At 33.9% G+C, this 18,706-nt stretch overlaps 1 protein-coding gene across 2 annotated transcripts in view; it reads right to left on the bottom strand.

Annotated features, from left to right (window-relative positions):
* SRFBP1 (serum response factor binding protein 1) overlaps positions 1–18,706 on the bottom strand; it is a 66,546-nt gene that overhangs the window by 14,896 nt on the left and 32,944 nt on the right. For both annotated transcript variants that reach the window (XR_011995595.1, XM_025986444.2), the window contains exon 4: positions 11,719–11,790. Coding sequence is in view for 1 of the 2 variants with exons in the window: in XM_025986444.2 (XP_025842229.1) it covers positions 11,719–11,790 (72 nt within the window). In the remaining variant the exon portion in view is untranslated. The remainder of the gene's footprint in view (positions 1–11,718; positions 11,791–18,706) is intronic.

Genomic DNA, 18,706 nt, shown 5'->3' on the forward strand with positions numbered 1-18,706 from the left:
TGAACTTTTCTCCCTAGAAGGTACTAAGCTCCACTAAAATGGAGAAGGATACAAAGAAAGAGGTATGTATGGGATATAACAGATGGGAGATGCAGGCCAAAGGCATTTTCAGGATGGTGGCAGGAGATACCTGGTGCATTAAACTTACCTTATTTATTTGATTTTATTTATTTGAGAGAGAGCATGGGCAGGGGGAGGGGCAGAGGAGAGGGAGACACTCCCCATTGAGTGCAGAGCCAGATTAGGGGCTTGATCCAGGACCCCAAAATTATGGCCTGAGTCAAAGTCAAATGCTTACCCTATTGAGCCTCCCAGGTGCTCCTAGTGTATTTAAACATCTTGAGAGATTTTGGTATTATACTAGAGTTTGGTATTACACTAGAAAGAAGATAGGAAACTAGCATGAAAAAATAAACTGTAGGAAATAGAAATATTATGCAGAAAAAGGAAAAATGATAATTACTCACTACATGACTCACAGTCAAAATAAAAGAATCACTAAATGTACATCTACTCTAAATTTGACCCAAGTGCCTTAGAAGGATGGAAGTTAAGGAGGGTACATATATGACACAGGGGCTGAAGGAGGAAAGAGATCTAAATTCTTATAAACCACCATTAAAGTCAATAGCCAATACTTAAAACATACTAATACACATACTGATGTATAGGGTAAATTCCCTAAAAACCAACTAAAGTTGAATGTCTGGAAGGACTCCTGGAAAACTGTCCTTTTCATAAAATAGTTTTGGAGAAGTACTTGATTCTCAAAACTGGTGGTTGGCAAACTGGATTATGGGCCAGTTCTAAACTGCTGCCTCTCAAAAAAAAAAAAATAAAGTTTTAAGAAAACAGAGCAAAATTCATTCATTTACATACTATCCATAGCTCTGCTATATCATGTGGCAGAATTGAGTAGTTGTAACAGAGAATGTAAAGCCTGCAAAGTCTAAAATACTTTTTACAGAAAAAGTGACAACTGCTCTAATAATACGCAAGTAGAATCCCTGGTGGGGGCAAACTAAAAAGTTAGGAATAAAAAAAATTTTTTAGCAGGTTCATGATATTCAAAAGTCCAATTTAAAACAAAAACAGGGGCACCAGGGTGGCTTGGTCAGTTGAATGTCTGACTCTTGATTTTGGCTCAGGTCATGATCTTGGCATGAGACCAAGCACTGTGTCAGGCTCTGTGTTCCATGCAGAGTCTGCTTGAGATTTTCACTCTTGCTCTCTCTGACCCTAGCCCGCGCCTCATTCTAAATGAAAGAATGAATGAATGAATGAAATCCTTTAAAAAAATATATAAAAATAAAACAAAAACACTATTGTGACAGACTTTTGTTGCCAAATCAAAGCAACAAATTACAACTTTAAAGGCATTGTTTCCCTGAATGGTGATGTAATTTAAGATTCTGGCTTAGTGGGGACAATCTGGTATTTAGTGAAAAAGCAGCATGTTTTAATAGGCAGGACTTATCTCAGTACAACTGAATGTAAAAAAATTGAGAACGAAACCAATCAGTTCTGAGAAATACACACAGGCCAGAAGCCTGTTCTCTCTCTCTACAAGAAAACAGAAGACCCTCCAGCAGGAGCTGTTACTCCATAACTGCTTCTTTCATTGTATTTCCACCTTGTAGCTGCTAATAACTCACTTCAAAGGTAGTCCTCAATATATGAACATCTGTATTTGTAAAACAGATAAACTAGGAAATAACTGTTCTAATTACATGAGTTAATTTCAACTGTTTTAGTTAAGAAGCTAAAGGAATCCTATATAAATTTTGACTAAATGTGTTCATACAGAATTGTTCAAAAACATATCTGCTACTATTCCAAACTCCTGCTTTGACAACTTGCTAAAAGCTCTGATGAACTGGGTATTCTTTTATTCCAGAGCTAATTACATCCCACCATCTTAGCTATAACAAGTTTTAGAAGACCACTGATAATACTTGCATGTTTAGTGCTGACTCCAAGTAAAAACTATTTTATTAAGGATCATCATATCATTGAGCTTACTCAGCAATGCCCTGGAAATATCCCAGAGTAACTGTGATTCAGTGATCTGATTTTAGTAAATTTTATTTTTAAAAAAAAGCTCTATAATAGGATTTATAATCATAAATTATGTATTACTCTAATAAATGAAGATCTTATTATTCTTATGTATGTCTTCCCCTATAACTGTACTTTTATATCACAACCTTTGTGGAGGGCATACTTGAAGAGAATATCAGGTTAGCAAGAAGTTAAGACTGATTTTTTAAAAGGCAACTGCACTGCATAATACCAGGGGTGCCATCACATTGGGAGAGTGGAGGGTAAAGCCTATGCATCCATATGGAATAGCAGTGAGCTTATTTATTTATTTAAAGATTTTATTTATTTATTCAGAGAGACACACACAGAGAGAGAGGCAGAGACACAGGCAGGGAGAAGCAGGCTCCATGCAGGGAACCCAACGTGGGACTTGATCCCAGGTCTCTAAGGTCACACCCTGGGCTGAAGGCGGCGCTAAACCACTGGGCCACAAGGGCTGCCCTAGCAGTGAGTTTAAAGAATATAAAAGGCTTGAGTCTACAAGGTATACAGATATATATAAATAATAGTCACTAATCAGGTATGATTACTTAACAACTTAGTATATAGAATTATATATACCACAGCCTCACTTCTGTAATTATATGGAATTTGTGTTTTTTTAAACAGTAAATGCCATCAGTAAATAAAAATACTATCCTGTCAAAAGTATTTTATTGATAAAAGTAGTTACTTTTAAATATTATATAAAACATATTCTCATCCTTTATGTTTCTTAAGTTTGGCAACTAATATGTACTGACTATGTGGCTTATTTAGGAAATGTATGAGGTGTGGGCATTTAGCTTCCTGTTATCATTCCACACCAGAGAATACATTTTATGCCCCTGGGAAAGTTTTGAATAGCTATAAACGTGAGCTCCAATTTATACTATGAGGTAGTGTCCATGTTAACAGTGGCTAAGATAAACAGGTAGGAATGCAATTCTGTTTAAAAGAATGTAGTAAAGGGGATCCCTGGGTGGCGCAGCGGTTTAGCGCCTGCCTTTGGCCCAGGGTGCGATCCTGGAGACCCGGAATCAAGTCCCGCGTCGGGCTCCCGGTGCATGGAGCCTGCTTCTCCCTCTGCCTATGTCTCTTCTGCCTCCCTCTCTCTGTGTGACTATGATTTAAAAAAAAAAAAAAAAAAAAAAGGAATGTAGTAAGAACAACATGTTGAAAATAAGTGACTTCTTGAATTAATATGAACTCTTTTCAAACTCTCAAAAAACTGTAGATGGAACAATCCTAAACTCACTTTAAAAAGTCATTAAGACTGTGATATCAAAACCAGATAAGAATACTACAAAAAAAGAAAACTATAGTTCTATATCCCTGATAAATATATGTAAAAATTCTAGACAAAATTCTAGCAAATCAAACTCTGTAGCACAATAAAAAGTTGGAATCATTGAAATGCAAGCATGGTTCAACATATGCAAGTCAATTTACATTATGCATTACACCAGCAGAGTAAAAATCATATGATTTTCTCTCTAGATGCAGAAAGAGAAAATTCAACAATCTTTCATGATAAAAGCTCTAAAAGAGGGTATAAAATGCCTATTTCAACATAATAAAAGTCATATATAACAAACCTAGAGCTAATAAATTCAACAGTAAAAAACTGAAAGCTTTTCCTCTGAAGTCAGAAACAAGGGAGCCCATTCTTGCTATTTTTTTTTTCAATATAGCACTAGAAACCCTAGCCAGAGCAATTACATGAGAAAAAGAAATAAAAAGCATCCAAGTTAGAAAAAAGTAAAATGGTCTCTGTTTATGTGGTATGTGGTTATATAAAGAAAATCCTAAAAACTCCAAAAAGCAAAACTAATAAATAACTTCAGGAAAGTTACTGGATAGAACACCAATGTACAAAAATCCAGTTGCATTCCTATGAAATATCTGAAAGATAAATAAAACAATCCTATTTATAATACCATCAAAAATAATCAAATGCTTGGGAATAAGTACAACAAAGAAAGTGAAAGATCTGTATATTGAAGATTCTAAGACTTAAATGACAGAAACTGAAGAGGACACAAAAAATTGGAAAAATATCTCATTATTATGGATTGGAAAAACTAATATTGTTAAAATATCCATAGTACTCAAAGCTATCTATAAATTCAATGTAATCCCTATCAAAATCCCAGTGGCATTTTTCATAAGAAAATAAAATTCCTAAAATTGGTATGGAACTTCAAAAGATCCCCACGAGCCATAACAATCTTGAGAAAGAAGAACAAAGATGGAGGCATTATGCTTTCTAATTTCAAACTACAATACAAAGCTGCAAAAATAAAAACAGTATGGCACTGACATTAAAACAGATACATATAGCAATGGAAGAGAACTGAGAATGTACATACAGTAAATTGCTATTTGACAAGAAAGCCAAGAATACCTGACAGGGGAAAAGACAGTCTTTTCAAAAAATGATAAGGAAAAACTGGATATTCATATGCTAAAGAATGAAATTAGACCCATATCTTACACGACTCATAAAAATTAACTTGAATTGGACTAAAAAGACTTAAATGTGAAACCTGAGACTGTCAAGACTCCTAGGAACACGTACGGAAAAAACTACCTTGACTCTGGTCTTGGCAATGAGTTTTTGGATGTGACATCAACAGCCCAAGCAACAAAAGCAAAAATAAACAAGTGGGGCTACATCAAACTACAAATTTACTGCAAAACAAAAGAAACAATCAACAAAATGAAAAGGCAATCTACAGTATCAGAGAAAATGTTTGCAAACTGTATCTCAGACAAGGGGCTAATATCCATAGTATGGAAGGAACTCATACAATGCAACAGTAAATAAATAAAATAAAAATCTGACTAAAAAATGGGCAGAGGACTTGAACAAATATTTTTCCAAAGAAAAAGTAGCCGAGAGGTACATGAAAAGAAGCTCAACACTAATAATCACTGGGGGAAATGTAAATCAAAACCACAATGAGATATCACTTCACACTTGTCAGAATGGTCAGTATCAAAAAAAAAAAAAAAAAAAAAAAAAGAACTAATAAGTGCTGGCAAGTCTGTGGAGAAAAGGGAACCCTGGAGCACTGCTGGTAAGAATGCAAACTGGTACAGACACTAGGGAAAACAGATGAGGTTCCTCAACAAATTAGTACTAGAGCTACCATATGATCCAGCAATCCCACTCCAGCTATACACTTGAAGCAAATGAAATCACTATCTCAAAGAGATACTGTATTCACTGAAGTATCAGTCATGACAACCAAGACAAGGAAACAACCAAGAGTCCACTGACAAATGAAATGAATACAGAAAACATGGTGTGTATGTGTAGATAGATGTATATATACAGAAATGAGATATCTATATATACATCTATCTACACAAAATGGAATATTATTTAGTTATGAGAAAGAAGAAAATCCTTCTATCTACAACAATATGGATGAACCTGGTAGGCATTACAACGAGTGAAAGAAATCATACAGAGAAAGACAAAGGCTGCATAGTATAACTTATATGTGGAATCTTAAAAAAAGAAACTTACAGAGGCAATAACAGACTGTTGGTTACCACAGACTTGTGGTGGCAATGGAGGAAACAGGGAGATTTTGGTCAAAGGGTATAAACTTCCAATTAAAAGATGAGTAAGTTCTACAGATCTGATATTTAGCTGGTGGTTACAGACAACAACATTATACACTTTAAAGTTTCTTTTTTTATTTCACTTTAAAGTTTCTAAAGGAGTAAATCTTAAATGCATGCAACACACACAAAACTGTTAATTACATAAGGTGACGGACATGATAATTAACCATCTTATGGTAATTTTTCATAATATATATGCATATCAAACCTTCAAGTTGTATAACTTAAACCTATACAGTGTTTGTTATATGTCAATTATATCTCAATAAAGCTAGAATAAAAAAATACAAAAATTTTTACCAAAATATTTGAAGTTAATGTATCAGCATCTTTAGGCGAAAAGAAAAGAAATAGCTTCTCAACTTCTCATTCATTTAACTGGAAATCTACTTATCAATAATGTGGTCTTGTAGGTATGTGATAAACCTACTTTGTACCATAATATTTGCGAATACACATTTTAGTATGTCCTATTGCTTCTAAGTTTTATAAATGGGCAATTTTGTTAAAGTTGGCTACATAATATCATCACCAAATATCTTAGAGAACAAACTACTCTTGTTATACTGAAATATGAAAATGTCAGTTATTTAAGAATACTTAAACATCAAAAGATAATGCAGTGTAGAAATGCCATAAAACTCTTGCTGAGTATGTGAGGGTGCACAAAACATTTAATTTTTTTTTTGGCAAAACAAAACAACACTGAGAAGGTAAGGCCTGGCATTTTTACATCTGATGCAATTAGGCCTTTGAAGGGCATCAAAAATGCATTACCAGAATGTGGGATCTGGAAGGGTTTATTAGAGAAATGAAGGGGAAAAAAAAACAACAACAAGAGCCAGACAGTAAGTGAACTGCATGAATGGCAAAACAACACTGGTTAGACTGCAGAAACTCCTAGAAATTTAAGCCTCTTCCCTTTGCTAACCAGCAAGCTTTGCAAAGAGATTACATTGTATGGATCTCCTTAAGGTATAGTTAGTACTTCAAACTTCCTTACCTTTGGTTGTTAGTTGTTTTTAATTAATTTATATATGTTCTTGATGACCTGTTAATTTGCAAATCTGAGTAGCTTATGATTTGGGGAGTAGAAAAAATATTCTAATGGGGAAAAACTGCAAATGGAAAAATTGTTAATGGCATATGCATAGGTGCACGTTTTATAAATATTAAGGATTTCAGCTTTCATTCTTCAAAGACCAATAAAAAAAGGGACACATGGTATTTCTTAAAATGTTTGATTTAAATAAAGTCTTAGTTAAAATGATCACATTTTAAAAATGACAGCAATCATTTAAATTTTATTTCTCCTAAGTAAAAAATGTCAAATTTAACATTTTAAACTCCTGTTTAATCTTATTGTTAACAAAGCAATTTGAAATCATTCAATGCATTTTTGAATTCTAATTTTAACAAGAGGTACAGGAAATATAGATCACTTATTTTATCCAATAATTAGACTAACAGTGTTGATTTGATTTCAAGATTACTTAGCCAGTTAGGAACTCACAGTCAGGTTTTTTAATTCAGTCTAGTATTCTCAGTTTTATTCTAAACCACTTGAGATAACTTTCACTCATTTTCTGACATTTTCAAGCCCCCATCAAATCTTTTTGGATAGAAATTAAATATAAGCATAAAAAAGAGGCTTGTAAAGTAAGTAGGCAAAGGTTCAAAGCTTTGGCTAAAGTCCCTGAGCTAAGGGGAAGAACTTGCTGGATTAAGCAGGGAAGGACCTGTTAGGAGACCTTTCAAATCCTTTATCTCTTATTTCACTACCGTCCATCTTCCTTCCTCACTTGCTTTATCCCTCCTCATATGTTTACTTATATTTATACTTATATAAGCATGCCTCAATATGTGAAGGCATGATCATACACATAAGGACACAAACACCATCTTTTGAGGCTCACAATCTTGCTTTAATATTAAAGGTTAAGACAAATGAACAACTAATTCATCCAAGACAGAATGTGATAAATTTCACTGAAGAGATGAAAAATGTTATGGAGGTTTACAGAAGAAATTCGAATACAGTCGTATACCTTAAATGTACACAAACTTATTTTGAAGCTTAAAAGGCTAAGTATTCTCTATGAACAGTTTTTACACCTGCATGAAGAAAGACTTCATAATATTAGAGGGTATGAAGGAACCACAGCTTTCCTTATTTAATGTTGACACAACATTTGCCATGGAAAATTCTCAGGAAACTGCGGTTTTCACACACCTCCAGTTTCTTCCATTTCAAATAAATTCAATAAAAAAGGGGAAAACACCTCATCTTTTTATGGAAAAATTTTATTTTGGCATATGGGTATTTATTATGAACACAAGCATTTGGTGTTCAATTCTGAAAGGAATTTTGAGAATGTACATGTGAATATAAACAAGAGTCTAAAAATGAAAAAGCTCTCTTACATGCAACGTTCATTCTTGCGAAATGCTGCCTATAACAAACTGAGTGAACTGGCAGAGGTAGAATGCTGATTAGCAATATTCTTAATAATATTAATTAGACTTCATTTCCAGGTTTCACCTGAAGTTATATTCTTTGCATTTATTAAAAATATGTAGGGGGGTAATAAGGAACAGTCCATTCAGCTGGAACAGAAGAACTGTAGCAATCCTAAGGCTTAGAGTCCACACTGAATACAAGAGGAGACCTTTCTGCATTTGTTTAACTCTAACAATCCCTGGGACACCATGATTCTAAAATGTAGTCTTGCAAATAGGACCCATACCAAACTTTTTCTCCTGAACTTTTATTTTGTAGGCAGAGACCAGGGTTTAGACCTTGGACCTGCCATCTGCTAAGGACTGACAACAGGTATATTTTTACCTTTCCAGGCCCATTTGTCCCTTCGTTAAATGGAGTTATCATCTTTCCTGAGAAAGCTAACATATATAAAGCACCTAATGAGTCAGCAACTGTTAACAGATGGTAACAGATAATAATTTGCTTCCCCTTATCCTGTACTTAATATACCTGTTTTTTTAACTCCTTAGTAGATTATATATTCCTCTAGAAAATACTGTTTCCTATTCCCTTCCTTTCTTCCACACTGCCTTGCTGATTGCTTTGCATGCAACATATGTTTTGAATTGAGAAGCTCCTGAAATCCTGGCACCAGCTCTCTGAAAATGTCAAAATTTTCATCCTTCAACTCTCTAGCTTTAAACTTTCATCATATACTGCCTACTTAACCCTTCTACCCCTTTTCTGCATTTGAAAAATGAAGACACTACTATTACTACACACACACATACACACACACACACACACACACACACGTGGGTGCACGTGTGCAGCTGAATGCTTTCTACATGAGATCACTGTTGTAAGATCAATTGAGATAAGAGTGATATGGAAGAATTGTGCAAGCTGTAAGATATTACATAAATTAGTTTGCTCTGCTATGATGGTCAGATAACCTCAAATGTGCAGAGCTTTATGTATCGGACTTCATTCCCGTGAGGTTACCTTCCACTGAGCTCACTACCTAGGACTGAAGAACAATCAATGCTCTCTCCACAACAGTGCTGCCTGCCTCATTTTTAGAGGTTTAATTTATTAACAGATTTTCAAACAGAAGAACTTGAATCCAATGGAAGAATATTGCAAATGGAATAAAACACTAACAAAATAGGTGAAATTAAATAGCTTGGGAGGAACCTGAAATGATGTCTTAAGCAGGGCAGTTTCCCTTGGCTTTAAATCCCTCCAGGGTTCTATCAAGAACTTGGATGAAATATATGTTTCTTCTTCCTCCCTCTACATTTTCCCTTCTTTCCTTTTTTTTGGAGGAAGGTATAAACAGAGCAGAAATGTAATCAGATTTCACCTGACCCTTGACAGTGAGATCCTAAGCTTTTTATCTGATTTAGTAGTGAATCTCATGACTACAGGAGCACTTGGGTGGCTCAGTCAGTTAAGCATCTGACTCCTGATTTCAGCTTAGGTCATGACCTCAGGGTTGTGAGATCTAGCACCATGGCCACTTCTGGGCTCTGTGCTCAGCAGGGAGTCTGCTTGTCCCTCTGCTCACCCCCCCCCCACTCATGCACAAACATGCTCTCTAAAATAAGTAAATTTTTAAATAATTTCATGACTACAAATCTTGTCATATGCAAGTGAATTTATTAATACAAAATAACAATAAGCTAATATAGAAGTTTGTTGCCTCATTTTTTTTTTGATAAATGACATTTCACACACTGTATGAAGTTGAATGAAGGGTTGTAAATAGAAGAGGATAAGAAACTGATTTTACAAATATTACACATATACTAATATTAGTTTTCCAAAGTGAAAAGAATCTAGCAGAGAAGATCCTTTTTACTTTCACTGTAAATTAAACATTAATGAATACTTTTAGAATTCAGCTACCAGAAAGCTCAAAAAATTTATTCTGGAAAATGATTATTTTTTTAAGCTCTCAAGAGAAAACAAAAATAAATTCTATAACATTTTTATTCAATTACCACTACTCTATTTAACATCATTATTTTTTCTGAGATACAGACCAAACCACAGTTTAATTTAAAACTATAATAATTTTTTACCTCTCTTTGTGAAAAAATTCTATGAAATAAGAATATTTACTGTAAAATTATGCTACTACAAAATAAAAGCCTGTTGTAAAATCGTCTTCATAGATTTAGTGTTGCTCTTATCAGGACAATGACAACAAAAAAATTCTCTCTCCCCTCAAACAAACAAAAAACTTTCATATTCTGCCTTTCCTAAAAATGCTTTAAAATTTAGCATGTCTCATATTACTTGCAGGAAAGTCACTGCTAGTCTATATAAACAGAACATTTCTTCCTAAGGGCCAGAAGAGGCAAACTGACATCTATAGTTGGAGATTCCAACATACGACTCTGGGTAATAAAACAAGTGGACAGAAAATCAGTAAAGACATAAATCACCTGAGCAACACCAATAGTTAATGTGACCTACTTGACATTTTTAGGAAACTAATTCCCAGAGAAAACGACTGTTTTCAAGTGCATATGAAATATTCACCAAGATAAGCCATATTCTGGACCACAAATAAAAATCATAAAAAGTCTGCTCATAGATCATAAAGGAAAGAGTACTGAAGAGATACCTGGGAGACCCTCTAACTGTTCAAAATTAATATAAGTTTCAAAGGAAATTTGAAACACTGTGAACTCAAGGAAAATAACTACATATTAAATTTAAGGGTGCAGCTAAAGGAATGCTTAAAAAAGGCATCTCTGTAACACCAAATGCTTGTTATAAAAGAAGAAAGGTCTAAAACTGCTAACCAAAGCTTCCACATTAAAAAACTAGCAAAAGAACAAAGTGGACATAAAAGTAAGAAACATGAAATAATATACATTAGAGCAAATGCCAATGGAAGAGAAAACAGAAAACAACACAGAAACATCTGTTAATGCAAAATCTGTTCTCAGGCTGGAAATGTCTCATGTAAACATTAGCAAAGCGGGCAAAAATGAAAAAGGGGAAATAGTAAGGAGCAGGAGAACTGAGTGAAAGTCCCATTTAACAGTGGTATACTGTACTCAGCTCACTTTATTCGTTCTGACCTTTGTTTTTTTCATTTGTAAATGGGGGTAAAAACAAATTTTTCACGGGGTAGTAAATAAAAGAGATTAAATGAGTCATAAAAATTATTTGGAAAAAAGAAAAATAATCTTTGTCCTGATTAGTAAGATTAACAGACTAATTGTTATCTAACACATAAATGCCACCTTAAGTTCAGCATGCCTTTAAGGACCATGAAGGTATGATATCAGAAGTAAAGCAAAATTCATAAATCACCATAAGAAATATTATTTTGGTGGCAATAATGGAACTCAAGTAGGGAAAAATCATTATATACTAATAGTAACTGGCTTATTGGTAAGTTTTTTCTTCAAGGAAAATGGTGACAAGGAAAAGTAAGTCAACCACATAAATAAGCAACTTTTCTTAAAACAAAGACAATCCATTGCAGAATATACCTTTTTGCAGACTTTTTCAAAGTTGATATCATCACCAAGAGCAGATTTAGTTACTATATCAGGTTTCAATTCCTGTAAAAAAAAAAAAAAAAAGAGGAATTTTGATTATAAGTCTAATTTACTTTTTTTGGGTGAGGGCGGGAGGGAGAGAGAGAAGAGAAAGAATCTTAAGCAGGCTCAATCCCACACCAGAGCTTGATGTAAGGCTGGATCTCATGACCTTGAGATCACGATCTGAGCTGAAATCAAGAGTAGGATGCTTAACTGACTGAGCCACCCAGGCTCCCCAGTTATGAGTCTAATTTTAAAGCATCACTCATTATTATGAGGTACATTTCTTTCCAAGTTTTGTGTTATTTAAGTAATCTGATATTAAATAAGTTCTTAATATTTAGAGGAGAATAACTCCTAACAGAGTATCATGCTATGAAAAACCACAGCAAAATGAATTTAAGAGCTAATGCTAATTACACTCATTTCATGGAAGCCAGATAATTCCACGTGCTATAAAATCTCCAGCTTAACAACAGTTCTTTAATTGAAATAAGATTGAAATAACTCAAAATATTAATTTCAGACTTCTAAAGTTCAAAGAAATTATTACCTATTTTAATGACATTTCAGGACAATAGCAATTACATCATTCTATAGAGAAGTGTAAAGATTATAGAGAAATACCTAATTTTAATTAATGATTAAAAAATCTAAGCTACAAAATACTTTTATGTTATACAAGGCATTAATCCAAATTTACTTTAGAAAATTAAAAATCAGAAAAGCAGAGAAAAAATAAAATTACTAGCAATATTTACATTGTTATAATTTTACTGTACACCTACGTTTTAAAGAGAATTAAGTTTGATATACATTTCATTAAGGAATGATGACTTTAGATCATACAAAAATGAAATTTCTTGTAGCAGTTATCAAGTTATTCTACTGTGCATGAAAAAATACAATGAACATTTTCGCAATTTTTTATAGTATTTGGAGGAAAGCTAAATAAAATCAGATAGTTTTAAAACAATATTGAGTGACAGTAAGAGAAGTGTGATATGGTAAAAACTATACAGGTATTATTCTATAAAATTATTTGAATTATATACATATTTTTCAGATTTACCTATTTATTTGAGAGAGAGAGAGAGAGAGAGAGAGAGAGAGAGAGAGAGAGAGAGAGATTGAGAGTCTGAAGCAGACTCCACACTGAGCACAGAGCTCAATGCAGGGCTTGATTTCAGGAGCCTGAGATAATGACCTGAGTCAAAACCAAGAGTCAGAGGCTTTAACCAACTATGCCACCCAGGTGCCCCTAAATTATATTTTAAACAAAAATAGGACTAGAGTGCCTGGGTGGTTCAATTTGTTTAGCCTCCAAGTCTTGACTTCAGCGCAGGTCATGATCTCAGGGTCATGAGATGGAGCCCTGCCTGGGACTCCACGCTTAGTGGGAAGTCTGCATCTTTCTCTCTCCCTTTCCCCACTGTACACTCTGTACACTCGCATGCTCTCTCTCTCAAATTAACCCATCAATCAATCTTTAAAAGCAGACCATTGCATTTCGTAAACTAGTTTTATCATTTAATGACATGGCAAATGTCTAACCATTTTCTTTTCATTCTGTTACATCACTGCCCTTATTTGTTTGACCAAATTAATATATGGACATTAATATATTTTCTGATTTTTAAAATCTTTTTATAAATAAGAATGGAGCAATTACCTTTATACATATTGATTTGTGTAACTCCTGAAAAATTGCCACATACTCTGTAGTAAAGACCTATACCATACTTTTGGAAAAAGAGTAGAATGGGGGAAAAAAAAAGAAACACTGATAATAATGGTCCAATGCCAAAAAGATCAGAAAGTGCAGTTCTTGAGAATACTCAATTTTATTTCATATATACACTAACACAACTGTAAAAAAATGTGTATGTAAAACAAATCTATATAAAGAGCACAAAAATAATAGATTCTTTTAAGTGTGTGTGTGTATATAATATGTCTTTAGAAACTGATGAACTAATTTGAAAGATGGCTTCCCTGTCAGTTTAAAGTCAGTAAAACTATTTATAGCTTAAAAAAATCCAAAATTTTTTGTTGGCTGGCTGTATCTTTTTCTACTCTGTAAGTAAAAAAATCAATCTCAAGAAAAAATCAGTTAAATGTTATTGTGTATGAACATAATACATACAGAGGATAACGTTGCTTACATTTCAACCCATCCACATACTCCCTCCGAAAGAATAAATTCAACAAGGACTACATGAACCAAGCCTTCATCATTATTGGGAGACAGAGGATACAATAAATTTCAAAATATCTCCAAGTTGAGAAACTAATACCAATTCAACAGAGCACTCCCTGAATTGCAAGCTTGCACATACTGAAAGCTAGGGAATAGAAGATTAAGATGCTGGGAAAATAAAAAGGTGAGTGGAGTGAAGGACATATATAAGTGAAGACAAAAAGCATCATGAGAAAGCAGAAACTACCACAAAGAGTCAAAGTGGATTTAAGTCTGAGACTTGGTAATTCATAGCACTGAACATTGAGAAGGGCTTGAAAGCAAGTGGTTCTGAAAAAGCATATGGCCTCAAGAAGTAGGCTCTGGGGAGAATCATAAATGGGGGTTGTGCCTCTCCTTTCATATATAATGATGAAGGTAAAGAAGAAAGAGAGAAATTAAGGGCCCTATGAAGACAAAAGAAAAGACATGTAAATCAATTCCTCCTTATCAACACCTGTTAAAAAAAAAATACCCTTTGCCAAAATTACATGAGGTGGACCCTGACTACCAAATGGTGAGTATTAAAAACAAACAAACAAAAAAACACCAAATGAATTCATATAAAAATTCAGGTAAAGGAAAACAGAAAATGTAAATAAAAATATTTTATCTGAGGGGTGCTTGGGTGAGTCAGTCCGTTGAGTATGATTTGATTTCAGCTTAGGTCATGATCCCAGAGTCATGAGACTAAGCCCTGGGTAGAACTCTATACTCAGGGGAGAGTGGGTGGGAGGGAGCAGAGGGAGAGGGAGAGAATCGGAAGTAGACTTTCTGCTGAGTGTGGGGCTCTACCCAAGGCTCAGTCTCATGAACCTGAGATCATGAAAATAAGGCTGTTATCAAAGACATCAAGAATAATATACAAAGCAAGTCTGGAGTAGCATTTTTAAGATAAATACAAGACAAGGATTTTATACCTAGTTAAGCCGTTCAACAATTATCAAGTCTATAGAGAGAAGTTTTCACCCTGCAAAAATTCAGGGAATATTGGACACATGTGCCCCTTTGGGGCAATCTTCTGGAGGAGGAGCCTCAGGCAAAAAGAAGTAACTCAGGTAAAAGGACTGATGATGAATACATATTTGCAGAGCTAGAATGAAAACGAATGTGGGGGCACTGGATAAAGAACTGAATGTAAACTTTAAATATTTTGACTAAGTAAAAAAAATGCAACTGAAAAAATAGGGGAGAAAGGGAGAGAATAAAATATTTGACTATTGTTTATATAATAGACTGGAGCCAAAGGACAGCATTTAAAATGGACTGGAAAGTAAAATATTATGTTAGATAATGGGAAAGTAAGGGCACAATTAAATATATAAACACAAAGATAATCAGGAAATAAAAATATCTTTCTAAATACAAAAAACTTCTTAAAAATTGCAAAAAAAAAAGGACATTTAGTAGAAAAACACAATAAATGCAACATAAAATACCCAATAATTAGAATGTAAAATAGTATGATGGAATTCAGAGCAAATATAAGGAATAGAATTTAATATGAATTAGTTTAATGTACCTACTAGAAGAAAAAGATGTCCAGAATGGATCAAAGAGCAAAATCTAAGTCTATGCTATATATATATGGCACACAAAAAACACAGTATTTCAAAAAGGCTAAAAATAAAGGACTTCACCAAGATATGAGGCAAAGAGGAACAATTAGAAGGGAGGAGTTGACATCATGCATCAGAGGAATAATTCAGGTAAAGAAAAGTGAAATGAGACATAGCAGGACTTGTAAGATACGGAAAAATAAAAACGTTCTACTAACAGAAGACTTTCATACAACATTCAAGAAAGCTCAAAATAGAGGAAAAAACATTAGAAAGTCTTAACATAATTAATAGGGTATATCTGTCTTATGGATTTATTTTGAACATTATATTCTAATACAAATTATTCTAAATAAAATGACTAGCTTGATAAGAACAATTAGTTTTCTTTTTATACAGAATTACTTTCAAAGCCTTTTTTCAGATAAAAATATTCTAAGTTTTAGAAAGGTTTTTCTCTATTTTAAAATGAATATACCCATCTCAAATATGCAACAATTTCAAAAGTAGAACAAAATGCATTATTTCATATGGTAATTTGCAAATTTTATACACATACATTATGGACATGGGAAAAATACCTAGATACATTTCAGTTTAGGAAACAAAATTTTTTAACATTTTAAAATCCAATAAATACGAGAAAACACATAAGTAACCAAAACAAAAAAAACAAAAAGAACAAAAAAACAAAAACACCCACAAGTAGCAAAAACACAAAGCTGTTCTCAACTAGAAAACTATCAAGGATAAATAGGAAAATAAAGATACCAAGGTTACATTAAAGGTGAGAAATATAGAATACATTTGGTATACCAAATATGGAATACCACAATACCAAACAACTTTTAAAATGAGTGCAAGAGAGACTCATACTAAATTAGACAAATCAAACTTGAGCAATTTTAGTCAACTGTAGAGAAATCCTATAAAGGATTTTCGTTAAAAAAAAAGTTCAAATTTATCACCAATGCAAGGGAAATAAAAAAAAAATCAGTAATTTACTAACCAAACGCTAAGTAAGCTTCTGAAACTGGGCAGAAGTAGTTTCTTTTCCTTATATTTCCTTACACTGAATTTTAGGATTTTATTCATTTGCAAGTTTATTCATCAGTAAGCAGGGCTCTGTGTTGACTTGTGTAAGACACCTTCTTTCATTCTTAGACATTCAGTCCAACTTGAATTTTCTAGCATTAGTATGATTTATTTCTTTAATCTTTCAAATGATTAAAATTATCCAATCCATCTCATAGATGAAATAAAGCATTTAATTCTTTACGATTTATGAAAGGAGGTAATCCATTAAAACATTAGAATTGTAAGAGACTTAAGCTATTATGTAATTCTGTACCAATGTAGGAAAGGGTTAACTCAGCAGGCCTGGGCTGCTCAAACTCTGCACATAATTGAAAAAGGTGTATTTTCAGGACTGGCCATTGGCCAGCTCCTGGAATAAGTTCTGAACCCTTTGAACACACGATACCAATTTGATGGGATGGTTTATGCTAACAATGTGACTTATGGTGGCTATGACTATACTCTAGGAGGCCTAAGTCAGAGTTGGTGATGAGGACAGTCATTCATGTAATTCATGTCTACGTGACTGGCTCCCAATAAAAACCCTGAGCACCAAGGCTCAAGTGAGCTTTCCTAGTTGGCAACACTCTGCAAGTGTTGTCACACATCACTGCTGGGGGTATGTCCATATGACTATACTGGGAGAGGAAGCAAGATGCAAGCTTATGCCTGGTGTCTTCTGGACTTTCCCCTCATTTGCCTTTTCCTTTTGCTGTCTTAAAAGATTTTTTTTTTTTTTTAATATTGTGAATCCTTTCCAGTGAATCAATGAGCCTAAGAGGAAGTCAGCCCAACAAAGTTAAAGAGATCCATTCAAGGTATTACAATAGGGCTGAGCTTGGAATCTCCACATTTTGCTTTTTGCCATATTCTGTTGTCAGTGGTGATAAATAAGAAATAGTTTTCATTCTTTTATCATACTCAACTAAAGTTGTTCAAATTTTCTACATTAAAAGTAGTTATCCAATAACAAGACTCATGAGAATATTCCAGTTCCCTTATTTCACATTATGCCAGATGCTTTGCTTATAATCAAAATAGCGAATTTAAATGGAATTAGTAATCCCAATTTTGGTTATTGGGCTACTTTCTTGTCCTACTTCTTTCTAGAGGGTTTTGAGATTTGTAACTTCTGACTCATAACTAGATAACCACTGTAGTGTTGTCTCTGATTCAGTGGGCAAAGTATGTTTGTAATCAAACTGTCCTATATCAGGCTGTGGGGAGGGAGATTGAGTCAACAGAAAAATCACTTAGAGGCAGTAACCATGCCAACATTTTTAATTCCAACAGGCTCCCACTAAGATTGGGCTTTTAACTTAATAAAATATAGAACCCATTTGTATTTTCCAAAATGTGATTAAAACTGGAGTATATTTAGGTTATGAGGGCCTAATACTAGATACAAAGAAAGCATGGCAAGAGAAGTCTGAATTCTTAGAGTTTTTCTGGTATATTTGGAAAATAGGCAAGAAGAAATACATTCTCTAATATACAGAATCTGAAATAACTCATGAGAGAGCTACGGACATCCAAATCTTCATGCTTTTCTACAGATGGAAATCTCATTACGGGTACCCTTCGGTGACAACAAAAAACTTTGTTCCTAAATACTGTTCTACTGTTTCCTAAATACAGTTCTACCAGATGGAACTTCAATAAGCTATACTCTGTCATCATATTGCCAAGGGATTTTTTCCAAATAAAGTATCTCTGTCTTCCTCCTTCACCTATTCCTGTGTTCCCTATTGTAATTAATGGCATCTCCAGCCTCTGCTGCTGAGAGTCATCTGAGCTCAGAGTCATCTGACACTGCGGGCCTGTTCATCATGCTTCTGTTATGTTCCTATCCCCGTTTTGCTCTACTATTCTAACTGTTGAATTTGGTTCCCTCCTTTGGACTACCATTATCTTACCATAGGTTCAGGATTCCATTATGGATTGTGTGGATTAAAACAACCTAACTAGTTTTCCTGACTCCAGGATCAGCAACTCCAAGGTCCACTGTGGCAATGTCCTGAATATAGAACAAAGTCAAAGATGTCTGATGTTCAAATCCTTT

This window comes from Vulpes vulpes, chromosome 12 (assembly GCF_048418805.1).
Source record: "Vulpes vulpes isolate BD-2025 chromosome 12, VulVul3, whole genome shotgun sequence".
In the NCBI taxonomy this organism is placed as follows: Eukaryota; Metazoa; Chordata; class Mammalia; order Carnivora; family Canidae; genus Vulpes; species Vulpes vulpes.